General features: G+C 36.9%; 2 protein-coding genes across 5 annotated transcripts in view; one reads left to right on the top strand and one right to left on the bottom strand.

Annotated features, from left to right (window-relative positions):
* Window positions 1–18,058, top strand: part of TYW5 (tRNA-yW synthesizing protein 5) — a 24,736-nt gene extending 6,678 nt beyond the window's left edge. For 2 of the 4 annotated variants that reach the window (XM_023542563.2, XM_023542560.2), the window contains 6 exons: window positions 4,631–4,722; window positions 5,489–5,533; window positions 6,506–6,643; window positions 9,136–9,223; window positions 9,620–9,736; window positions 11,871–18,058. In XM_023542563.2, the coding sequence (XP_023398331.1) occupies window positions 4,631–4,722; window positions 5,489–5,533; window positions 6,506–6,643; window positions 9,136–9,223; window positions 9,620–9,736; window positions 11,871–12,127 (737 nt within the window). In that variant the 3' untranslated portion in view covers window positions 12,128–18,058. The remainder of the gene's footprint in view (window positions 1–4,630; window positions 4,723–5,488; window positions 5,534–6,505; window positions 6,644–9,135; window positions 9,224–9,619; window positions 9,737–11,870) is intronic. The other 2 variants (XM_010602579.3, XM_023542565.2) reach the window with 1 other exon arrangement.
* Window positions 18,059–18,113: 55 nt separating this feature from the next.
* On the bottom strand, window positions 18,114–25,964 carry C6H2orf69 (chromosome 6 C2orf69 homolog). The gene is made up of 2 exons (XM_003406148.4): window positions 25,517–25,964; window positions 18,114–20,059 (listed from the first exon to the last, which is right to left on the bottom strand). Exons 1-2 carry the CDS (start codon window positions 25,847–25,849, stop codon window positions 19,232–19,234), a joined length of 1,161 nt encoding a protein of 386 aa, XP_003406196.1. The 5' UTR covers window positions 25,850–25,964; the 3' UTR covers window positions 18,114–19,231.
* Window positions 25,965–26,338: the final 374 nt, after the last annotated feature.

Below are 26,338 nucleotides of genomic sequence, written 5' to 3' on the forward strand. Positions count from 1 at the left end.
TCGCACTTAACCACTGCTCCACCAGCGTTTCCAAAGAAGGATGAGTAGTTGAAAAATAGGGCCTTAATGATGGAAACGATAGAGACACCAGAGATCACATGATAGAATTTTGCAAGACCAGTGACATATTTCATTGCATATACCTTTTTTCAAGAACATAAATGGTACCTGTACACGTTGTCGGAAACCCTGGTGGCATAGTGGTTAAGTGCTATGGCTGCTAACCAAAGGGTCAGCAGTTCGAATCCGCCAGGAGCTCCTTGGAAACTTTATGGGGCAGTTCTGCTCTGTCCTGTAGGGTTGCTATGAGTTGCAGTTGACTCCACGGCACTTGGTTTGGTTTTGGTATACATGTTGTCTTAGTCATCTAGTGGTGCTGTAACAGAAACACAAGTGGATGGCTTTAACAAAGACAAGTTTATTCTGTCACCATCTAGTAGGCTGGAAATTCAAAGTCAGGACATCAGCTCCAGGGGAAGGCTTTGTTTCTGTCAGTTATGGAGGGAGGTCCTTGTCATCAGTTTTCCCCTGTACTAGTAGCTTCTCTGCTCAGGAACCCTGGGTCCAAAGGACACACTGCTCCTGGTGTGCTTTCTTGGTGATACGAGATCCCCATGTCTCTCTGCTTATTTCTCTCTTTTATACCTCAAAAGAGATCAGGTTAAGACACAATCTAATCTTTTAGATTGAGTCCTGCCTCATTAACATAACTGCTCCTAATCCATCTCATTAATATCATAGTCACAGGATTTAAAACACATAGGAAAATCACATCAGAAGACAAAGTGGCGGACGGGCACACGATACTGGAAATCATGGCCTAGCCACATTGACACACGTTTTGGTGGGGGACACAGTTCCATCCATAACACACATGGACCTTGCCAGATGGAATATTTAGGAAGGCAACTGTGGAAAGAGATGACGGAGAAGCTCAATATCATCAGTGAGAATGAGGCCAGGGCCTAAATGTGGAACAGACCATCAATTGCTCATATGCAAGTTCAAGTTGAAGCCGAAGAACATTAAAACAAGTCCATGAGAGCCAAACTACAACCTTGAGTATATCCCACTTGAATTTAGAGACCACTCAAGAGTAGATATGACATATTGAAAACTTAGGACTGAAGACCAGATGAGTTGTGGGAAGACATCAAGGACATCGTACACGAAGAAAGCAAAAGGCCATTAAAAAGACAGGAAAGAAAGAAAAGACCAAAGTGGATATCAGGAGAGACTTTGAAACTTGAATGTAGAGTAGCTAAAGCGAACGAGGGAAATGATGTAAAAGCTGAACAGAAGATTTCAGAGGGTGACTTGAGAAGACAAAGTAAAGTATTGTAATGAAATGTGTAAAGACCTGGAGATGGAAAACCAAAAGGGAAGAACACGCTCTGCATTTCTCAAGCTGAAAGAACTAAATAAAAAATTCAAGCCTTGAGCTGCAATATTGAAGGATTCTACAGGGAAAATACTGAATGAAGCAGAAAGCATCAAAAGCAGATGGAGGGAATATAGACAGAGTCACTGTACCAAAAAGAATTGATCAACATTCAACCATTTCAGGAGGTAGCATACGATCAAGAACTGATGTTACTCAAGGAAGTCCAGCTGCACTGAAGGGGGTGGTGAAAAACTAGGCTTCAGGAATTGATGAACTATCAGTTGAGATGTTCTAGCAAACGGATGCAGTGCTATAGGTGCTCGCCTGTCTATGCCAAGAAATTTGAAAGACAGCTTCCTGGTCACTGACTGGAAGAGATCCATATTTGTGCCCATTCCAAAGAAATACCATCCAAGAGAATGCGGAAACTATCAATGTCGTTAATATCATACACAAGTAAAATTTTGCTGAAAATCATTCAGAATCAGTTGCAGCAGTACATCGAGACAGGGAACTGCCAGAAGTTCAAGCCAGATTCAGAAGAATACGTGGAATGAGGGATATCACTGCTGATGTCAGATGGATCTTGGTTGAAAGCAGAGAATACCAGAAAGATGTTTACCTGTGTTGTATTGACTATGCAAAGGCATCCGACTATGTGGATGACAGCAAATTATGTACAACACTTAGTTTTGCTCATGAAGAGCCTATACATAGAACGAGGGGCAGTCGTTTTTTTTTTGACAATCGGGGATACTGCATGAGTTAAAGTCAGGAAAGATGTGTGTCAGGGTTGTATCCTTTCACCATATTTATTCAATCTGTACACTGAGTAAATAATCAGAAGTTTTACCATATGAAGAAGAGTGAGGCATTAGGATTAGAGGAATGCTCATTAACAGCGTGAAATATGCAGATAACACAGCCTTGCTTGCTGAAAGTGAAGAGAACTTGAAACACTGTTGAAGATCAAGGACTACAATCTTCAGTATGAATTACATCTGAAAAGAAAACAAAAATTCTCACAACTGGACCAATAAGCAGCATCATGATAAACAGAAAATATTGAAGTTGTGAAGGATTTCATTTTACTTGCATCCACGATCAACGTCCACCGAAACAGCAGTCAGGAAACCAAACTATATATTGCATTGTGCAGATCTGCTGCAAAGGACCTCTTTAAAGAGTTAAAAAGCAGAGGGGTCATTTAGAGGACTGAGGTGTGCCTGACCCAGCCATGTTTTTTTCTATCGCCTCACATGCATGGGGAAGCTGGACAATGAATAAGGAAGACCAAAGAATTGACGCCTTTTAATTATAGTGTTGGCAAAGAATATTGAGTATGGACTATCAGAAAAAAACAAGTCTGTTCTGGAAAAGGTACAGCCAGGATGCTCCTTAGAAACAAGGATGACAAGACTTCGTTTCATGCACTTTCGAGGTGTTTTTAAGATTATCAGGAGAGGCCAGTCCCTGGAGAAGAACATCATGCTTTGTAAAGTAGAGGGTTATCAGAAAAGAGGAAGATGCTCAATGGATGGATTGACACAGTGACTACAACAATGGGCTCAAGTATAACAAAGATAGTGAGGATGGTGCAGGACCGGGCAGTGTTTCGTTCTGTTGTAGATAGGGTCACTATGAGTGGGAACCAACTCGACGGAACCTAACACAGGCAGGGAATGGTGTTCTAGCAGGACAGTGTCTGTGAATACCAGGGACCTTTTTTGACTCATCATCTGACAGTTTAGTTGTAAGGGAACCAGACTGTGGAGGTGGATACAAAAACACCTTAGTTTAGGTAAGCCACATATTCCACACAAACCAACAGCTTGAAGTAGCCCATGAACTTAGCTTCCAGGTTCCTCCAAGGGACAAAACCAAACCCATTGCCATCGAGTTGCTTCCAACTGGTAGCAACCCTATAGGACAGAGTAGAACTGCCCCATAGAGTTTCCAGGGTGCGCCTGGTGGATTCGAATTGCCCACCTTTTGGTTAGCAGATGTAGGTCTTAACCACTACACCATCAGGGCTTCCCACCGAGAGACATACTCAGTTAAAAGATTTAAACTACACACAGGTGAGACAAATCCATGCGTCTTAATAAGTATTGTAACCCACTGCCAGCCTTCTAGTTCAGACATAGTTCACCAGTCAAGGATCATTTTTATAATAAAGAATGTTTCCTGATATCACAGCTGACATTCCACAATTATCTTAACCCAGTATGTTTCTAAGAAGATGGTGCTAGAGGAAGTAAGCCTAAGGTTATTTTCTCATAAAGGGTTTTGTTCACCCTTTCTCCCCACTTCCCCAGTACAAATTTCAAATGGCAAGATATTTGATGGTGAGAATGAAAGATGACAAATCTTGGAGTTTGGAAGAGGGGTGCAGTGGGAGAGCAGAGGAGAGGCTTTTGACCTAGATGCTTTTGAGTGTTGTCTAGCTGTTACAGAGATGGTTTCACAGTCACGTAGGAGGCAATACTACTATTGATTCTAGAAAGTTGAAGGGATAAAATGGGGCTCAGAGAAAAGATAGCCCTCTAGGCTCAAGAGTGTGAGGTAAAGGAAACAGACACTTTGCTTTTAGATTTTTCAACTTTGTTCACCAGGATGAAGGAATCAGGCATTTGGCAGAAATTTTGAATAAGAATAGAAATTGATCACTTCAATTCAGTGCTTCCTTGGAAGCCTTAAAATAATCAAAGGTGATACAGGTGGGTGAGAGTAATGTTATTGGCTCCTGTGTTCTGTGAATTTTCCAAAAGGCAGGAAGGTAGGTGGGGAGTGGGCTTTATCTTTATTGGACCATTTGCCTACTATCTCTGCCAAAGTAGCGCTAGTAGTTTTCTCCATTCATCACAAAACTTGTTTTGCCTTGGCGCTTGAAAACAGGTAACAATTACAGCCTGAAATTTTGTATGTTTCCAAAGGTAACCAGATACTGTGGAAACAGTTTCACGTCAGTAACTTGGAATAGGAGGTATTGATATATGAGAAGCATCCAACTATACCATAGATTTAAAAGTCTTTAATTCCAGAATTTCAGACAACCTTGGTCAAATAAGCACACTGCTAAATGAATTTTGAAAATTGAGAATTATATATAATAAAAAAACAATAAAAATTATGGATGTTGTAAAGCAGATCATATCCAACTCCAACAAGTCCATACATACTTGTGTAACTGTAGATAAAATATGTTAGCTATATGTATAGTAATTATTAGTTTATAAGTCCAAGGATTCTTTTGTGTTTATGTCAGAACTTTACCTTTTGACAAGTTGGTCCAGAGGGCAGCTGAAGAAAAGCATGAAGAATTCTTTCTTTCTGAGGTAATTGTTTTTAACTTATTTTCTTTTGAAAGCATTAATATCTATATACTAAATGGATTTTCTTTAAAAAGAACATTAGATATTCAAAACTATAGCCTTCTCTGAAAGCCATTCTTAAGGTCTGGTGGAGTATGCTATAGATCCCAGCTCTGCTTTTCATTAGCTTTCAGCCAGATTACTTTCTGTACCTCAATATACTCATATAAAATGGAGATGATAGCAGTTTCTACTTCATAAGATTTGTGTGAAGATCGATTAAATAAAAGCTATAAAGTTCTTAGCACAGTGCCTAACACATAGAAACTATCCATTAAATGTTAGCTTTCAATATCAGTTCCAGATTTTTAAAAAAATTACTAAAAGCGTATGCTGTTTTCTCTCTTTCTCTGCGTTTATATCATATTAAAGAAGTTTGTTGTTGGCCCTGAAAAATACTCTGAGATCATGTTTGCTATACAAATAGGAATTCTTTTATTAATAGTCTTAAGACATTGAGTGTAAATAATTTCAAGTGTAACATCTAAAGTACACATTATGGTTTTTAGAATTTATTTTATTTAATGTTTCGTAGATCCAGTCATTGTAAGCAACATTTAAAAACAGTTCTTCATATGGCCACCAGAGAGCATTAGTAGAACGCATAAGATAACTGAATTTTTTGAAAAACTGCTTAAGTGGGTTAGTTTTTAAGACTTGTATCCTTCTTTCTTCACTTCCTAATGTTTTTAAATGAATGCTGATGTAATTTTCCTTTGGGATGTTTAAGGATGAGAAGTACTACTTACGGTCACTTGGGGAAGATCCTAGAAAGGTAAAAATTATGAATGTAAAACAGTTGCTTAAAACCTAAATGAATGTATATATGTTAACTGGTGCCGTAATTTTGGCTCTTACTGCCTAATATACAATCTGTTTTATACTTTTCCATTCTTTTCTTACTGACTGGTGCCCCTGAATAAGAAATATGATTATTAAAATTACTTAGTTTTCAGGTAGAACTATAGAATCTTAGTATTTAAAGTCATCTATTTTATTTCTTTTTTTTTTAACTGGTCAGTTTGGCTGTAAAATATTTTGTATTTCCACACAACTAAGCAATCCTACAACTGTATATTTTACAGATGGCAATTCAGTTAATACAATTCTAATCCAAAATAATTATTAGAAATCCTGATTAATTTATTATATAGGCTTTGACAGTAGGAGTGAATGTCTTTTGGAGCACCTTCCTTCTCAATGCTGTGACATGTATTCTGAGTCAAATTAATATGACTGCAGTGTTAAGGAGTGGTCCCTAAAATGGTATAAGTAAAATGATACATTTTCTCTTTATCTCATTATTTAGTTCTTTACTTTTTCCCTTTTATTCTTCCTTAGTAGAACCCACAGGTTTTATACAGTTGTTGGAGCTCAAGTTGTTGACTCCTGAACTTAACAAGCTTAATATTAGAGTAGATAACAGTTGTATAATATTTGATTAAAGTAAGAAACTTTTCTATTTATGAAGCATATTGAGCTTAACAATAATAATATTGTTGAATCTGCAGTTCTGTTACATAGTCTGCTATTCCTTCACTTGAAAGATCATGTGTTGGCATATAGACTCACATCATGGCATTTTAAAGCAGTGAACCAAGTTTTACCCCATTCTTTCTTAATATTATGGGGTCTGGTGGCAACCTTAGATAAAATAGGCATTATGCCAATATTGTGTATACTATTAAAATCCTTACTTCCCTTATTTTTTATCTAGTGTTTTATTGTTACATTTCTCTCAATGCAGGATGTCGCAGATATCAGAAAGCAGTTTCCTTTATTGGAAAGAGATATTAAGCTCCCAGACTTCTTCAAAGAGGAGCAGTTCTTCTCGAGTGTTTTTCGTATTAGCTCACCGGGACTACAACTTTGGACTCACTATGATGTATGCTACGTAAATGTGAAATCTAAAGCTACTGACAGATTTAACATTCCCAGTTTCAACTTTCTATAGGCTACCGTCAAGATCTCTTGACATAATTTGCTGAAACATGAGTTTTGAAGTTGAGTGTTCTGCTAGGTGGTGATGTGGAGTAATTTTTTAGTTAGCTCTTCACATTTATATTTCTCTGTGGTCATCATTCACCATCCTGTGTATGCTAAGCTTTATGAAGAGGTTTTTTCGTGTGTGAAAATGGCCACAAGGGGGGGGATATTGTGAAAGTGGAAAAAGTGAGAAGTTCGTGGCATGAAGCTGTGTAAATGGTGCCCTCTGATGGAACTGTTACTCAGGAGAAAGGCAATGGCTTGTAAAGAGCCATTTCCAACTGTAAGAATTTGAAGGCCTTAGGATATATATGCCCTGACAGTGTCAAATGTCTGCTGTATTTGTAGGGCGGCAAGATACATAGAATATTGATCTTGATTATTTTATTTTCTCTCTAGTGTAATTTATTTTCTTAAATGTATATGTATCTATATAAGTACATATAAATATTTTTAAAGCATTACGAATATTAGTGTTGTGTGTGGTTTGGGGATCTCTGGTGGCACAGTGGTTAAAGCACTTGGCTGCCAACTGAAAAGTTGGCAGTTCACACTCACCAGCTGCTCTGCAGAAGAAAGATGTGGCAGTCTACCTCCCTAAAGATTACAACCTTTGAAACTCTATGGGATGGTTCTGTTCTGCACTGTAGGGTCACTGTGATTTGGAATCGAATTGACAGCAGTGGGTTTGGTTTTGGTGTGGTTTGGGAGAAATTTAGAAAGCTAAAATAATACCTAATAGATTTCCAAAGAATAAGAGTTTTGTTTTTTTTTTTAAGGTCTAAGTCAAATTATTGTGTCTAGTGCATGTATTTTGCAATTCAGCTGGACTGCTTGATAGGATTGCAACATAGTAACTATGATTAAATACGAAATCTTAGCATATTGTTTTATAAAGGTCTTACATGAACAACGTGGTGAGAAAATGAAGTGGGGGCTCAGATACATTTTTAACTATATTCCTGTGTTTTAAGTGGTCTCCAGGTAAAAACCTGGAGTTACAAGGGATTATAATAAATAAAGCTTTTCTTAAGGTAAAAGTCAGTCAAAGTAATGGTAATTATAAATACATAGCTAAGGTCCAAGACAAGTGAAGGATTAGTGTTAAAAGGAGAAATGCTTTGGTAGAAACCAAAAAAAAAAAGCCCGTTGTCGTCGAGTCCATTCCGACTCACAGCAGCCCGATAGGACAGAGTGGAACTGCCCCATAGAGCTCCCAAGGAGTGCCTGGTGGATTCAAACTGCTGACCTTTTGGTTAGCAGTCATAGCTCTTATCCACTATGCCACCAGGGTTTCTTTAGAAGGGATATGTTAATAACCATTTATATATCTTGTGTAATATATCTTTTAATTCCTTCTCTGGGAATTATGTGGCTCTGCCTTTTAACATTTTTCGCAGTTTGTGGCAAGAAAGTATACCCTGTGTACACAGGAAAAGTCAGAAGTTCATTAATAAGTACGTTAAGAACATTTGCCGGATTATATTCCTAAGGAAATAATTTAGAAATCAATGTATTTATATCCAAATTAAGGAGCCCTCGTGGCACAGGGGTTAAGGGCTCAGCTGCTAACCTAAAGGTTGGTAGTTGGAACCTATCAGCCATTTTGTGGAAGAAAAATGTGGCAGTTTGCTTCCTAAAGATTTACAGCCTTGGAAACCCTGTAGGGGGAGTTCTCCTCTGTCCTTTAGGGTTGTTATCAGTCAGAGTTGACTCAATGATAACAGTTTTATAGCTAGGTTATGGATAGCCATATATTGAAAGAGTTGAGCAGTGGTTGCAGCATTACCTTGTATTTTCCCAGGGCTTTCAATCTATGGTCTAATGTTGGCCATATAGCATTCCTTGACAGATAAGTGAAATAAATATTAACCAAGGGGAGCCTCAAATAGGTTTAACTACTCTCACTGCCAGTTAATGTTGGGCAAGGGTAAATAGTTTCTTGTCTCCAGATATCCTCATGGTTCACGAGACCTTTCCATTTTAAGGCAGTGTTTCAGAAATGTCTTTTATAAAGGCACAGTTGTATGTGGAATACAGATGTTTTCATTGTTAGATTACAACATTAAGGATTTTTAGGTCATGTAAGTCAAGTCTTTATTGAAAAAGGCAACATTTTTGCTAAAGGATGGGATTTATGGTTAACTGTTTGAAATATGGAAACCGTGGTGGCATAGTGGGTTAAGAGCTACAGCTGCTAACCAAAAGGCAGGCAGGCAGTTTGAATTCACCAGTTGTTCCTTGGAAACTGTGGGGCAGTTCTGCTCTGTCCTGTGGGGTTTCTATGGGTCAGAATCGACTCGACAGCGGTGGGTTTGGTTTGTAATATTATTGGTTCTGTGTATTTGAATTTTAGATACTGCTTATCTGTAAGTTCTTATTGGTCTTCAGGTTATGGATAACTTCTTAATACAAGTGACAGGAAAAAAGCGTGTTGTATTATTCAGTCCTCGAGATGCCCAGTATTTATATTTATCAGGTACGATCTTTTTTATTACATCTATATTTCTAAAGTCTAGTTTATTCAGTTACTCTTTGGGAGAAGTCTCTTTATCCCCAGAGAACATCTTAGGACTTCTTTCTAATTATGATATATTGTTTTCTCCATTGTGTATGTGTATCCAGGTAATGATAGGCTATATGAAGAATGAGATTTTTCATGTCGTCTCAATTATATAAGAAAAGTGCCAGTGGTTATAATTAGAGGGTGGGTCATCGAAAATTGTCTTGGATTTCAGAATAGGTATTGTTCTCACCATGTGGGTTCAGTGATTGTACAGAAAAAAAATAAAATTTCAAATTTATATTTGTGATTACTTTTTAAACAGTGCTAACTTTTTTCAATCTATATTATCCTTTTCTTGGAACTTTTTAGGTACTAAATCGGAAGTGCTGAATATAGATAACCCAGACTTGGCTAAGTACCCACTGTTTTCCAAGGCTAGAAGATATGAATGTTCCCTTGAAGCTGGAGATGTGTTATTCATTCCTGGTAAGATTTCTGAAACTCCGTAGTGTGCTATTTGTAAAATCTGTACTCCGTCACTCATCATTTGTGTGATTTTTTAAGGACAGAAGTATATTTGTTATATGTATCCTGTCCTATACAAGGGACTTATATACACAACTATATGTGTGTGTGAGTATGCTTAAAGTGTTGTGGTGGTGATAGTTAGGTGCCTTCAAGTTGATTCTGATGTAGCCTCTAAGATGTTTAAAGTACACTTAGGCAAATTCTTCCAAAATTAAGTGAATTTTTCTAAGCCAACCATGTAAACATATTATTATTGTGTTATAAGTTATTTTATTAAATGACATCAAGCAAGACACTTTGTATCCAGGAAACGGTTGTGTCTTTTTTTTTTTTTTCTTCTTAATCATTTTATTTCTAAAATATTTGCATATCTTAGAACTGTGTCACTTAAGTGTTTACCAAGAAACAGTAAATATTTTTCAAAACTAAAATACATTAGAGGTTTTATTAAATACCAAGATTTTATAATCTCAACCTGTGATATCTTTTGTGTGTATTATTTTTCTATAACAGTCCGAATTCGTGTCACCTAATTTCTTTGTGCAATAAATAGACATTAGTTTGACAGTCCATAAAATTTCCATATTATTACTAACTAGAGTGATGTAATTAACATGTTTAATATTTAGAAGTGAATACCTGAAGATTATAAAAATCATAATTAAGGTTAAAGGACTACATTAAGAACTTCTCTTTATATAGTTGTGTTTTCCATATCTAAATTAATATATTAATAATTGCTAATACCTCTTTTTGGTGATAAAAATAAGTAAAGAAGTAGCATTTTAAAATAAAAACCTGATTATCTCATTTGGGGCTAGATTATAAATTCCTTGAGGACAAGGAGCGTTGTTTTGTTATTTTGTTAAGATTTGATATCTTGACTTCTTAAATTCACTGGAAATAACCAGCACATGAATACTTAAATGGGAGTGCCATCTTTTAAATTTACACTGAATTTTTTGTTTTTTATATCTTGGAAGCATGGTTAAGGGCTATGCAATTTTCCCTTATTCTGTATAGAATTTCAAAAAAAATGCTGAACGTTTGCATAGATTTTTAAACAAAAGCTCCAACTTTAGGTTTGTATTTAACAGTATGGTTAGCTTTTTCACCTGTTATATTAAAAAAAAAAAAAAAAGATTTTTGAAAGAGTAGTTAAGATTGAAACTATGTTTGAAAACTGGTTATGGAAATCAAAATATTTTAAGGTTTTGTTTTTCCTAGAGCACTCGTAAAATGAATTTGTTTCTAAAATTTAGCATTTTGTAATTTTTCCTTTCTCCATTTCACAAGATTAAACATTTTTTGATGTGATTAATATTTCATGTTTGTTATATTGTTATGTCACTTTAGTATTCCTATAGCACCTACAGGAATATTTTGAAAATGTTTATATTCAGTTGAAAAAACAAAGAAACTTTCTAGTGGGAGTAAAAAATTAATTAGCTATGTAATATGATAAAGTTCACTTATCCCTTCTACAACCAAAATATTTGCTTTAGGTTTATATATTTATTGTAAAGGAGCTGAAAGAAATATAAATGAGTATAATTGTATAAGAAATATAAAACTGAGGAGGCCACAATGAATGCAAATTTAAGCAAGTTAGAAAACCAAATTACATCTTGAACAGGAAGTCTTTGAGAACAAAAGTACAGGATTACTGTACTGAATCAGAAAAGGCCAAAGATTCTCCTCAAATAATTGAAATGTTCTGTGTACAAAAATTAAACACCTTTGATGTGGTTGCATGACTCAGGAAGTGTAAACAAGTAACACAAACCGCAGCCCCAAATTAGAGAACTACAAAACAAATATAACTTTATTATGTCTTTCAAGTTAAAAGGAAAAATTGCTATTTCCAAAGGTTTTAAAAGTTAGGGTTGTGCTATTGACACTTTAAATTGGTTGGCAGTTCACAAAAGTTAAAACGATTCTGTTAAAAGCTGGTAGTGTGCTAACGAAGGGATCTGGTTACAAGAATTATTTCTTACATTGGCTATATGTAATTCGTGATATTTCACTGACATTTTGGTTTTTTTTAACTGTAGGTTTTATTTTTAACTTGTTTTTTTAAAACGTTCTCTAGCTTTATGGTTCCATAATGTAATTTCTGAAGAGTTTGGAGTGGGAGTAAATGTCTTTTGGAAGCACCTTCCTTCTGAATGCTATGATAAGACAGATACCTATGGAAACAAAGATCCTACGGCAGCATCAAGAGCGGCACAGATTTTGGACAGAGCCTTAAAAACGCTGGCTGAATTACCAGAGGAGTACAGGGACTTTTATGCACGACGAATGGTCTTACACATCCAAGACAAAGCCTACAGCAAGAACTTTGAGTAAACGAGGCAGTACTAATGGATATAAACTTTTTAATAAAATTCAGGTCAAACAATGGAAAAATACAGTGATATAAATTGTTTCCTGTTAAATTCACTTTGTTAAAATAGGATAGATAAATAGTCTTAGATTTATAGATTAAATAAGTATGAAGGGGTGTTTATGTGGTTTCTACTTTATACAGATTGTTAGAGTTGAAAGAACACTCTACTGGTACCACTCTAGCTTTCAGAGGCAAGTAACTGAAAATCCAACTTTAAATTACTTAGACAATAAGAAAATGTATTGGCTGGCAAAAGATGAAGTCTTCTGATAGAATGGGCTTCATTGTTTTTCATCCAGTGATTCAATAGTGTTACCAAGAACCTAGGTTTTTTTTTTACCCCCTCTTTTCAGCCACAGCATTGGTGTTACCCTTAGGCTGGCTACCCTCGTGGTTATGGGATAGTTGCAGTAGCAGTTGGGGCTGTGTGCATGTTCATTTACATGAAGCAGAAGAGTCAGGCTGGCTTCCAGGAGCCCTCTCTTAATAGAGAAAGCTTTCCCAGAATTCTATAGCAAATCTTTGGGTTTCACTGGTCTAAAGAGTTTAGACCCTGTGCCAGTTACTGGCGAAGAGTATGGAATAAATAGCACTTAGGCCACTCAGGTCTACTCGTAGAGCCAGGATTGAATCATCTTTCTCTGAGGCATGTGAGGTGTATATGGGGACAGAATGTGTAATGTTTTTTAATCAGGATTATGATAAAGAAAAAAGGTGGTCAACCAACAGTCCTAGGACATTTGCCTAGAATCGGAATCTTTTGAGAAACATTTAAAAATATACAGATGCTTAGGTCCTGTCGTGGATTGAATTATGGCCCCCCAAAATGTGTGTATCAGTTTGGCTGGGGCATGATTCCTGGTATTGTATGATTTTTCTATGTGTTGTAAATCCTGCCTCTATAATGTATAATGTTAATGAGAATGGGTGGCAGTGGTGTTAGTGAGGCAGGACTCAATCTACAAGATTGAATTGTGTCTTGAGGCAATCTCTTGAGATAAGAGAGAAGCCAACAGAGAGACAGGGGGACTTCATACCACCAAGAAAGCAGTACCTGGAGCACAGCATGTCCTTTGGACCTGGGGTCTGCTCAGAGAAGCTCCTAGTGCAGGGGATCACTGATGAGAACGCTGACAGAGAAAGCCTTCCCCTGAAGCTGATATCGTGAAGTTGGACTTTTAGCCTACTTTGAGGAAACAAACTTCTCTTTGTTAAAGCCATTTACTGGTAACATTTCTTTAATAGCAGCACTAGATAACTAAGACAGGCCCCAAACTCTTATATGCTGATTCAGTATGTTTGGGATTTGGTATAGGTACCTATATTTAATAGACCCCACAGTTGTTTTGATGTATAATCATGATTGAGAACCACTGAATTAAGATGATAGTAATTTGGATTATTAGGTTTGTGATTTGTCCAAAACAAATGTTTGATCTGATCCTGGTTTTTCTTGCCTATGACCACCCCTTCAGTTTTTGAATGTTGGAAAATATTCAGATCAGTTTTTATACTTAATTTACCGTTAACCTAACTGAAATTTCCCCCACTAAACACTTCCTCCTCTTCTTTTTTAAAGAAAAATTTTTTAGGCTGTATAAATGAGAGACCCTAATAATGTCGTTGAAAGACAGTGAGCCATTGTATGCGGATTTGTGCCATTTTTGTTTTGCACTTAGTAATTACATTGCAGTGTCATTGAAGAAAGCGCAGATACATTTATTTAGTGAGGACAAATGTACCCATGTAAAGCAATCTCAGAGTACATGAATTTGGGGCATTTTAATTTGGGAAAAAACATTTTCTCTGTTGAAGATACTGTATCTACTCATTTCCTGTATACGGAGTTAGATTAAGTTCAGATGTAAAAAGCAAATTACATTGTAAGTAAAAGAAAATTGTCTAAAAAATTATTCTGAATTTCCTAAGTGTCTTTGGGAAAAGATACTAAAGTTATTTAGGACAACAAAGGTGGAAAAGTCTGTTAGAAAAGGAATTGTTTTAATAGCCATATCTAATAAATTTTGATCTTTGGTTCTTAGCCTAAGGAAAGAACTTCATTAACAATTCGTTTTCTTTCAGAAAGAAGGAAGATAAAACCCATCTTAGTTCGCAGAGTATTTATAGCCAGCTTTTTAAAAGCCTTCCTTGGTTCTGCCTTTTTTTTTTTTTTGAAACCAGTAAAAGAATCTTTGCAAAGTATATACCCAGAATCTTGTAGGAAACTTGGAAGTAAAACAGATTATAGTTTTACCACTGAATATTCATTTCAATTCACTTTGTTTATTGGGGAGGCAAACTATGACCTTAAAACCAAAAAAAAAAAAAAAACCCATTGCCATTGAGTCAATTCCAACTTACGGTGACCGTATAGGACAGAGAACTACCCTGTAGGGTTTCCAAGGAGTGGCCGATGGATTCAAACTGCCAGCCTTTGGATTAGCAGTGGATCTCTTAACCACTGCACCACCAGGACTCTGTTTGACCTTAGGTATGTTAAATAACCTTTCTGAAATTTATTTTCCGTATTAAAATAAAGCTAACTTGTATGTACCAAACCCGTTGCTGTTGATTCTGACTCATAGTGACCCTATAGGCAGAGTAGAACCGCCCCATAGAGCTGCCAGGGAGTGGCTGGGGGATTTGAACTGCTGACCTTTTGGTTAGCAGCCAAGCGCTTAACCACTGCACCACCAGGGTTCCAACATGTACATAGAGTTGTTAAAAAAAATTGTAAGGAGATAGTTCAAGGGCAGGTCCATAGTCACAGCTAATGCTAGTTCTTGCATTTTAATTCTTTCTTTGCTACGAGAGACTTGAGGTGGCACCTGTTGCAATATTAGAACACTTAGAAAGCTAAAGATGAACCTTGTGTAAAGTTTTAAAATTATTTTTCTGGTCATGGTATTTAGTGCCTGTTTATTTTAAATACAAAATTTTTTTTTTTTTTTTTTGCCTACAAGGTTAAGATCATACAGGATGTTTGTTTTAAAGTATAAAATAGTATGCTAAATGCAACTTCTCAGGAATTCCAAATCACAGAATTTTATTGCTGGAAGGGAATCTTAGGAATCATCTTCATCACCGCACACTGCTTAAATGACTATCCAGGCTCACACGGCTGAGATAGAAACTGAGAATCCATTGTGGGGAGGTTACCAATTGTCCTTTCTTTCTCCTTCATGTGCAGCACATCTCAAATACTTTTGAACAGATTATGTAGTTTTTCTTTGGCTGCAGAATTTGAGGACTTCACCTGATGCACCAAGAATTTTACTTTACAACAAAGGTCTTCACTGCACAGCTTGTCACACAGACAAGGATTTAAAGTAAAACTAATGAATAGGTAGACAACAGTGTAATACATAATGGAATACTACGCAAAGAATGAATATATACACTGGCATGGAATTTTTCCAAGGTAACTTAGATGAAAAACCGGTATGAAACTATGCTGCGATTTGTGTAAGATAAAGGTATACTGTATATAAACATTTACTTGTACATGCACAGAATTAATCTACAATGATACACAGAAACTAGTGGTAGTGGTTGCCTCGAAGAGACTGATTGGGTGGGCAAACTGGAAACTAGTTTTGTATTTCTTCAATTTTTTTTTTATGCCCTTGTACATATACTTTAAAAATACAATGTGTAAAGTATAATTTTTAGCTTTTCATGAATATTAACAATATTTGCCTTGGTACATGATTGCATTGGAATTGTATTTATTCAGTAATTTCAAACTCACCTTCTTGAAATACCAAAACAAGGGAAACAGTCAACAGTTTATTTCATAACTTTCCATCCTTTTGCAGCAGGTTGGCAATCCTTGGAAATCCTATTTGGCAGTTCTAGTCTGTCCTTGGCAGTCATCCTTCTATCATTGGTGTTACCTTAAGTCTTGTTTTGAGCATAGAAGCCATGAATGTTTGGGTGTCTCAAATATGCCTAAATTGTATTTTGCTAGGTTAAATGGGATACTCAAATGACCATCCTATAGTAACTCAGCACACATCTACCAATAAGAGCTGCTGGGCTTCTCTGCCTTGGTAAAGAACCACCTGAATTTACAGGTTAGCGTGTCTGGCATAGTGGTTAAGTGTTCCGCTACTAACTAAAAGTTCTGCAGTTTGAACGCACCAGAGGCCCCACGGGAGAAAAGACCTGGTGACCTGCTCCTGTAAAGACTACGCCCTAAGAAACCCTGCGGGGCAGTTCAACTCTGTCCTCTAGGGTCAATGAGTCAGAATCGACTGATGGCATACAACATTCACATCTTATCCTCTAATGCATGTTTCTCTTAAAAACAAACCCACTGCCATCAAGTCAATTCCATTAGGCCCTTGAATGAAATGTAACATTTTATGAATACTACCTTTTCATATTTTACCACTTAAACCTTAGTCTATTGCACGTTTCCATACTCAGTAGCTGAGATTTTGTCAGTGCTGTGTCCTCAGTCCTAGAACTGTGCCTTCCTTGCTCTTGGTAGGTACTCAGAATCTAGATGAATGAACAATGAAAAATAGATGACATCATTTTCTAACCAAGTCTCTGAAGAAGAGCTAAAGGAATACAGATACCTGAAATGATCAGCACAGAAAAGGAACAATTTATTTGAGCTATTTTGTTCTCTAGGAAATCCAACTTAGGAAATGGAAATAATTTTTTATGGAGATATTTAAAAAGGGGAGAAGAGATGTATTCATACAGGAAAGGTTCAAAGTTGCTCACCTGAATTTCAAGAACATGTATGTAAACCCAAACTGGCAAGGTAGAGACAAATAGCTTCCTTTTAAATGTCTGAAATTTAACTATGCTAGTCAAAAAATATAAAGCACACCCAAACAGACTTCTGTGGATTATTAATTTTAATATAATTATACATTCATGCTGTGGTGGTAACAACTTTCACATTATTTGTATGATTAATTCTCAGTTGACTCTCTCAGGACAAAGACACAGTCCAAAACATTTACAAAACAGTTTTAAACAAATGTCAAGAAAGGACAAACTTAAAAAGTATAAAACAGAAAACATCTGACTATGGATCAATCTGAATATATTTTAATTCAAGAAGATATTTTTACTTTTCAACACTGTCTCATTTTGACGAGATGGCAGTTTCAGGTGCCCCATGAGTTCTTAATATCCACTGAACACATAATAATAATAATTAAGCATCCACATGACAGTAGGCAGCTGAAGAACCCAGATTTTTAAACATCTCAGATTTTTAATTGAATATTTCTGCTAAGAGTTCTACTCTTTTTCATTTCAGTCAGTCCTAAACTCCCTTCCTTCCCCCCTCATTAGAGCATCAGCAACTCAGCTATTTTACATTAATGTGAATTTAACCAAATATTAAAAATGAAAACAGTCATCCAACTAATCATGGTGTTTTAAGGCAAGGTAATAAAAGATTATAATCAGGCTGACCTGTTTCACTGATGGAAATTTTTGTGTTTGAAAAGAAACAGCAGGTATTTAAAGAAACTGAAGAAATATAAAACTACTTTGTGGGGGGAAAAAATTTAGAAATGCTATTCTGTAGTTTATAGAATTAAGTGTTAAAACACAACAAAAGTATATTACTTTTAAGCATTTGGTAGGTAAGAAGTTCTCACCAGTCTCTCAATAGTTGGAATGTATTTATAGTCATTAAAATATAATCCTGGGAAGAAACCAAGAAATTATTCTTTTCCGTATTGTTTTATAAATTTAGATGCCCTGGGTTATTAAGATATTAAGCTTCAGTGTCTTATTTTTTTCAGTCCTTAAGTAGAATGTTACTTCCCTGCTTAGTTATTTCATGACTTGAAAAAGCTAATTACTAATAAACAGTAAAAAAAAAAAAAAAAGTTACAGCTCACTTTTTATTGTAATCACACAGCTGTGTTTAATGTTGGTTGACATTCATTTAGATCTTGGTTTCTCAAAATGTATTTACCTAGTTCCAGGTGAGAACTATGAAAAAATGGGCAGAAGGAGACCACCCAAATTACGTAGCAGTGTTAAGAAAATTCAGTTTCTGAGCCAAAAGTAAATCATTTGTATCTTCAAACTTTCCCTTGTAACTTTTCTTACAGCAATATAATTTTGCATTTTGGCCAAAGAGAGCTGTTTTCTTTTGGCAGACAAAATCATGCTTCTGGAGAAACACTCATTTAGACCTGTGGACTCCGTCTCCTCAACAGAGCACTAACAAATAGACCATTATATATTTATTTTACCTAAGTTGATCTCTTTGAAAAGACTGATACAATGAAATGATCTAAAATCTGTGCTGTAGTATATTTTTACCCAATGTACATAATTATGCTTAATTTAAATCAATTTTCCAAAATAATTGGTTTTTGGGTCCAAAATTCAAGACACTGTGTAATAAAAAAGTTTTCAATAAAAATTAAGCCACAGTGCTTAAGTGTAATATGCCTTTAAAAACCAACTTTTACACTATTATACATTCTTGGATATTTGGGAACAGATGTATTTCAACTCCAGAGAAAAACACACTTGGTGACAGATTAAAGAGTAAGTTCACGAGTTTACAAAACATAAGAAGTAGGGTATAAAATAGTTACTCCAAAATCATGAAAAACATTAGTGTGCCTTTGTTTTGTTTGAAGAGAAATGGAGTGTTTGCCACTGAAAAGTTTTGAATGCCAAAATAGTTACTGTTATACTCTCACCAAAATGAGTGTAAAACATTAGTTTAAAACATTACTCAAAATCAACTATTCTCAACAATAACAATTTTAGTTCTCTTTTATAAGGACTATATTGTAACTTTTATTTTTAAGGCTCTTATATTTCCTCATTGGATTATCACAAACCACCTTTTTAGATTTCAAAGTAACTATAACATAGTCTAAATTAAAAACCTGCTCACATTCACAATGAAGGAATACTACAATTGCACATTACACTCACATTTTAGGAATGTGTTCTCCCCTCCCCCAAACTGATGCATCTATTGAATTACATCTTGTTATCTGAATTTATAACACTCAAAGTGCTTATGCTCTTCCACTGAACATGTACATTAATATTCTTGGGTCTCAAAATACTTCATGAACCCTGAAGTGATTCTCTATGGAAGGCGCTTCCTTTGCAAAATGAATTTGGCTAGTTACCTGCATACCAAACTCCCCAAGTATCTGAACAAATTTCTTATGCTCCTTTCCAATCCAAGATCTCATTGGATCACGTACTTGGTAAGGTGTCACATGGGTGTGAACAATAATCTCTGTTTGTGCAAATTCTTTCAAGATTTCGGGATAAGTAACCCAAGTATTGCTTCCTCCAGAATGACCACCATCCAGCCAGTACATTGTTCTTATGCTTTTGATAAAGGCATCTATGTTCTTGTCTTTCTTGGCTTCTTTCAATTCAAAAAGCAACTGATTCAAAACAACACAACCTTTACTGAATCCAATCAAAGTAAAAGATGCACCATTTAGTGATGGTGGATAAAAACTCATGGCAGACTCATCAGATTTTTCACAGGTCCTCTCTTTTTCTCCCTGGCATCCATTAGTAGTAAGAGAAGAAGTGGATTTACAATTAGATGCTTTGGAATCCTTATTCAAGACATTCACATTCTTCTTTGACAGCTGACTGTTTTGAGTTAAATTAAAAGCATTAACTAATAACATATAAAGGTGCTTAAAAGCTCCAAAGTCAGTATCGTGTTCTGGGGCACCAAACATGTTGCTTTTCACAAAATTGTCATAGCAGCTGAATTTGTGCAAATGCATTCGGGAACACTTTATCACCCAAATGTAACTATTGGGGAACCGGTGGGCTAGAATGTTGGCAATATTTTCTAGACTCCAGTTTTCCCACTGGTAATTCTCAGGATGATGAGTCATAATTTCATGATAATTCTGAAAGGTAGGAAAGATAAGACAAGCATTAATACACATTAACATAAAACCATTTCCACAAAACAGTTTCCTATTTTTATTGTGGAAAAAGTTGGGATATTATAGAGTATTGTCAATATACTAGAAATGAAAACCAAATCTGTCATTAGTTTCTAAGATTTTGAAAAAGTCACGTCTTTAGTTTTTTCCTCAAATTCATCAAGACCCCATAGGGTTTCCAAGGCTATAAATCTCTACATAAGCTGACTGTAACATCTTTCTCCTGAGGAGCCCCTGGTGGTTTCAAACCACCAACCTGGTTAACAGGAGATCCCACTGCACCACCATAGCTCCTTGATTACATTTATATATATGATAAATTTTATTTAGTACACATTTATTTTCTTAACACATTAACAGCAAATATAAATTTGGTTAGTAGACAGATTTTTTGACCAACATGGAATTTAAAAACATTTCCGTATAAAAGCTGCCATTCTGTACCCCTCCCTCTTTGGATATGCCTCTTTGGATTGCTCTAGCAACATGAACACTATGTTTGATTTCAACTTTGGTATTACAAACAATGCTATAATAAACATTACAGAAAATTTTTGTGTACATCTTTGCACACATGTAATCGGTGATTATATATTTAAATTCCTAGATATGGAAAAACTAGGTCAAGGAATATTCATAATTGGTGATATAGACTAGTATACTGCCGTTAAGAGAGGCATGCTTCCTCACCAACAGTGGGTGTAATTTTTCTTTTATCTTTGTTAAACTTCATAGGCACATTTCATAGATTGAAATTTTGTTCATAGCTTATTAGGTATCTGGATTTCCACCTGTGTCTGTTCATATCCTTTGCACTTTTCTATTTGGATCTTTGCCTTTTTCTTAGTTATTTGTATGCATTTTATATCTATCAACAATATCAACTTTTTGTCTATGTCCTACGATATATATGTAAATTTAGTTTTTATTTATAGTGGGTTTTCTTTTTTTAAAAAAGGCAATTCATTCAATCATTTGTTCACTTATCAAAACAATTTAATACCTGCTGATTGAGCACAGGATGGAACAGAATAAATCCGTCTACATAGAGCTCACATTCTATGCAGAGATGCACAATAAACAACTCACAGTGCAACAGAAATATAACATGAGCCACACATAAAATTTTCTGGTAGCCACATTAAAAAAATGAAAACAGATGCAATTAATTTTACTACCATATGTGACTTAGCCCAATAAAAAAATAAAATATTTCCAAATTATTATCATTTATATAGGTAACCAATTTAAGAAATTATTAAAAGGTAATTACACTCTTTTTTTTATAGGTCTTTGAAATTCAGTGTGTGTTTTACACTTACAGCACATCTCAATTTTGATGCTAAATTCTCACCGGAAATACCTGACCTGCATTTAGATTTCATAAAATTTACTGTTGAAAAAGTAGATGGACATATCCAAATTGTTCCAAATACACTTAAAAATTTTCCAAGAACTGAATATCAGTTTTTAAATTTAAATTAACTAAAATTAAATACAATTAAAAATTTAGGGTACCATTAGAAGCTTTGTCTCATCTTGACACTGCTTCAATATTTGGTATTAAATGGATCTGGTTGTCCATGTAATTTAAATCCTCCTAATTACCATTTTTTTTTTTTAATTACCATTACCTTCCTGATGTTCCTTTTGTTGAATGTCTTTTTTTATTCTATAATTGTCTTTTATCATCTGAATTACAGAAAAATTGATGCCATAGTAACTCACATATGTTTCAATAACTCTTTCTGTTTTTCTTATTCAACAGTAATGATTCTGGAGGAAGAGAATGATTTTTTTCTTTATAAGAGCCCTGGTGGTACAAAGGTTAACAAGCACTCGACTGCTAACCAAAAGGCTGGTGGTCTGAAACCACCCAGCAGTTTTGCAGGAGAAAAACCTGGCCGTTTGCATCTGTAAAGATCACGGGCTAGGAAACCTTATGGGGCAGTTCTACTCTGTCACATGGGGAAACAGCCTGGCCATTTGCTTCTGTAAAGATCACAGGATAGGAAACCTTACGGGGCAGTTTGACTCTGTCACATGGGATCCCTATGGGTAGGAACTGACGCAATGTCACCCAACAACAGCTGCTTTTCAATTTTCTTGAGTTATGTTTTTAAAACCTCAGGATATAAAATTATATATTTTTTTGAGGTGTAGTTATATACAGTAAAATTCACTAATTTTAAATGTAAAATTTGATGAATTCTGACAAATTTTATAGTTATGTAACCACCTCACAGGCATGTTATAGAACCTCTCTGTGACCCTAAAAAGTTCCTTTGTGCCCCTATTCAGTTAAACCTCTTTTCCTACTCCCAGTCCACGGCAACACGGATCTGCTTTCTTCCACTACAGCCTTTTCTAGAATTCCATTAATTTATAGCCATATAGTATGTAGTCTTTTGTGTCTGGTTTCTTGTACTTTGCACAATGCTTTTGAAATTCACCTGTTGCCTGTATCAGTAATTTCTTCTTTTTGATTGCCAATTTTTGGCTATTACATATCTTTTTAAAAATTCTGCTTTCCTACAGGTTACACAGATGACCACGCCCTGTGGTGGTATATCCTGGTCATGTATTTTGGGGCTTTCTAAGCTCTGTCTGGCAGCCCTCTTAGGCTAGATCCTACAGTGGTGGGTCTAGCCTCCCTAATTGAGACATCCACTTTATGCTCAAGAAGAATGCCCCTTGCCCCACTTTTGGTAGAAGTACAGCTTGAACCCAGTGTAGCTCTCCTCTGCTATAAAAGTACTCCAGCTTGCTTAAATCTTTATCATGAGTGTCTCCAAACTCTAGAAGACATATGTTAAGTTTTTCTAATAATTCTTTGTACCTTGCTCCAGTAGCAGTATGGGGTAGGCCTATTAGTTTTTATATGTTTACAAGCATTGTGTGATGAAGACAGACAAAAACCAAAATTAATAAATAACTAATTAAGTAAGTGAACTGGGTAAAAATAAAGGAGAAAGTTGATAGGAAGCCTGTGTATATGTATGATTATAAATAGGATGGTCAGAAAAGGCCTCATTGAGGTAACTTTTGAGCAAAAGCTTGAAAGAGCTGAAGTAGTGAATCCTACAGGTATCTGCGGGAAGACTGTCCCAGGCAATATGTGCAAAGTTTTTGAGGTGAAGTATGCCGAACATGTTTGAGCAACAGCAAGGCCAGTGTGGCTGGAATAGAGCAACACAGAAAAAGGAGACAAAGAGTAGTAACGGTAGAAAAAAGCAGAGACAGTGAAGGGCCTTGGAGCCATCAAAAGGACTATGGCTTTTAGCCTGAGTGACGTGGGAAGCCACTGGTAAGTTTTGAACAGAGGTGTGGCATGACTTGACTTACATTTTAAAATGATTATTCTAATCAGTTCTAGAAACATTTAAAAGATAAAACCACTGAATCTGTTAATGGATTGGATATGATATGTAAAAGAGAGGAGTGAAGGATGACTTTAGATTTCTAAGTTGAACAACTAAAAAAGTAGTTTCCATTAGCTTAGATGGAGATTGTAGAAAAAGCAGGTTTAGGAATAAAGATCAGGAGATTGTAGGCTTGAGATGTCTATTAAGTGTCCAAAAGGAAATAGTGTGCATGAAATTGCTGAGTCTAAAGTTCAGGGAAGATGTCCAAGCTAGATAAACAAATGTAGAGAGAGTGTCAGGGTACAGGTAGTACGTAAGTCACAAGACTTAAAGAGATCACTAACAGAGTGAATGCAGATAGTGGAAAAGTCCAAGACTAAGCAAGCGGGTACTCCAACAATTTAAAAACTCATCAGGAGGATAAGAAAGGGCTGTACTTCACTGAGTATTCACAGTACTGACATCCTATAAATTATTATTCCAATTTTATAGCTGAGGTAATTGCAACAAAGAGATTTAACAATTGGCCAGAGATTTCATAACTAAAAACTGCAGAATCAGGGTCCAAAGCTAGGCAATCTGCCATTAAAGTCTATACTTTGATGCATTATCCTCTATTTATTCTCTAAAAGATCTTCAGTTTTTAGAGCACTTATACTCTGCATAAATCAACAGTGTATCATTGTCCAAAAAGCTAATGGAATCCCAGGCTGCATAAAAGATGGATGACATTGAAAGGAAGGGAAGTCATACTCCAGATGTACTTAATAGTATTTGTTGGACCTCATCTCAAGACTTGAACTGTGTCTGGCTGGCACACTTCAAAAACACTTACTAAGTGCTCAGTGAACGTTAGTTATCGTTACTGTCATCATCATCACCATCGTTATAGGCATGTGCACAGTAGCTGATCCACAAATCTCCAGAAGTCATTGTCAGTGATACCACATACTATTTTCTCAAATCTGAGCAAGTAAATTAAGTTTGTTCTCTTAAATCTAAATACTATTTTCTTCATAGTTTTTATTAGCAGTCATTGAGACCAGTCAATTATTTTCAGGGCAGAAAAACTACTACGTGTATCTTAATCATTATTTGGCTCAGGGCACACAGTTTTTAAGTTTATCTTTTTAAACCATCAATTTTAAAAAATAATATTATTTTATGGTACAAGAAATATATCTAGCCACATTCTTGCTTTGCCTGTCTAGACCAGCACTTCCAGTAGAACTTTCTATGATGATGGAAATGTTCTGTATTTGCACTGTTCAATACAGTATCCACAATAGCTACTGAGCATTTGCAATGTGGCTAGTACATCTGAGGATCAGAATTAATTTTTTTTTAATTTTAATTGAATAGCCAGACACAGCAAGTGGCTACTTTATTAGGCAATGCAGCTCTAGATTATGATCCAGCTTCCAAGAAAAAATAACCACGGATATATTGCCTGCAGCTATAAAATTAATAATAAAAAACCCACAGTCACACACGAAAACAAAAGTACAGAATTTAGGTGAGCATAAAAAAATTGATATGCATAACAACTACTGTCCCTTTTCTTTCTCCTTCGTTTTTTTAGGGTTAATGAGTGTCATACTCTTGCAGTGTGTGTTTGGTTTCTTTGTTTTTTAATTACTACAGCATTTTCTGAACACTAAGTGCCAAATTAACTTAAAAGCAATGTCTCTGTCCCCTGCGCCAACACACACAGAGACCTCTGAGACACCAAGTTATCGAATGAATATACATTATGCGTTCCCATTTCTTCTACGTCTCAAATTCCACCGCCTGGAAGCCTGGACTGACAGCTATCTCTTTCGAGGCAGAAACCCATCCAGAACATCTTCCCCCTAGGGCTCCATGAGGGAGAGGGCCAGGGGTGGGGAAGGGGCGGTTTCGGATTTCCCGGAGTGACGAAAGGCGCTCCGGGAGTGCATGTGTGGGTGTGTTCAGCGACGCAAGGAAGCCGGCACCAGCCCTGAGGTAATGATCTGGGGAAAGCGCTAATGTACAAGGGGAGGGCCAGGTGCCGAGGCAGGCCCCAGATTACCTGCACATCCCCCGGGAAATACAGGACATGATGCTGGGGCGGCGGTTGCGGCTTTTCCTTCGCACAGTCGCCGGGGAGATCCTGCAGCTCCTGTCCCTCCCGCGCCGCCGCCAGCAGGAGCAACTCGTTGCCGCGCTGCGGGTCGGCTCCCGGAACCGTGGACAGCTGCAGGCACGGCAGGCGGCGCCCCTCGGCCGAGGAGGAGCATCGCGCGCCACTGCTGCCGCCCAGGTTCATGGTTCCGGCCCGAGAGCTGGCAGCGGCACCTCCGGTTACGAGCTGCGGCAGCAGGAGCAGCAGCGGCGGCGACCACGGGAGCCTGAACCCCCACATAGATCGCCGCCCGAAAGGGATTGCTGGGGGTCCTGAGGGAGGAGCTTCGGCAACCCGCTCAACGGTCGGCGGCGGCGGCCCGGACCGGAGCCGGCGCGGGGCGACGGTGGCGTCATAGGCCGACGTCCGCGCGCAGCGTGCGTAAGGGGAGGAGGGATGTGCGCAAAAACAGGCTGGGTTTCCCGAAGGGAAAGGTGGGGAGGCGTGGCCCGAGGAAGGCCGTTTGTGATTGGTGGGTTCTGCAGCGGCGGGGAAGTTTGAACGGAAGTCTGGGAAAGATCCCTGGAGAGCAAAGGAAGAACGCAAGGGGGTAGGAGGAGCGAGTGGGGGGGGGGCGGGGGGGGCGCAACAGTTTTGGTGCATGGGCAGTAGTTTTGGTGCATGGGCAACAGTTTTGGTGCATGCGCAGCAGGAGGTGCGTCCCTAAAGTCGCTGTCAGGTAATCTGATGTAGAGTTTTGAGTATACGATGCTCCCATTTGGATAGATC

Source organism: Loxodonta africana, chromosome 6 (genome assembly GCF_030014295.1).
Source record: "Loxodonta africana isolate mLoxAfr1 chromosome 6, mLoxAfr1.hap2, whole genome shotgun sequence".
In the NCBI taxonomy this organism is placed as follows: domain Eukaryota; kingdom Metazoa; phylum Chordata; class Mammalia; order Proboscidea; family Elephantidae; genus Loxodonta; species Loxodonta africana.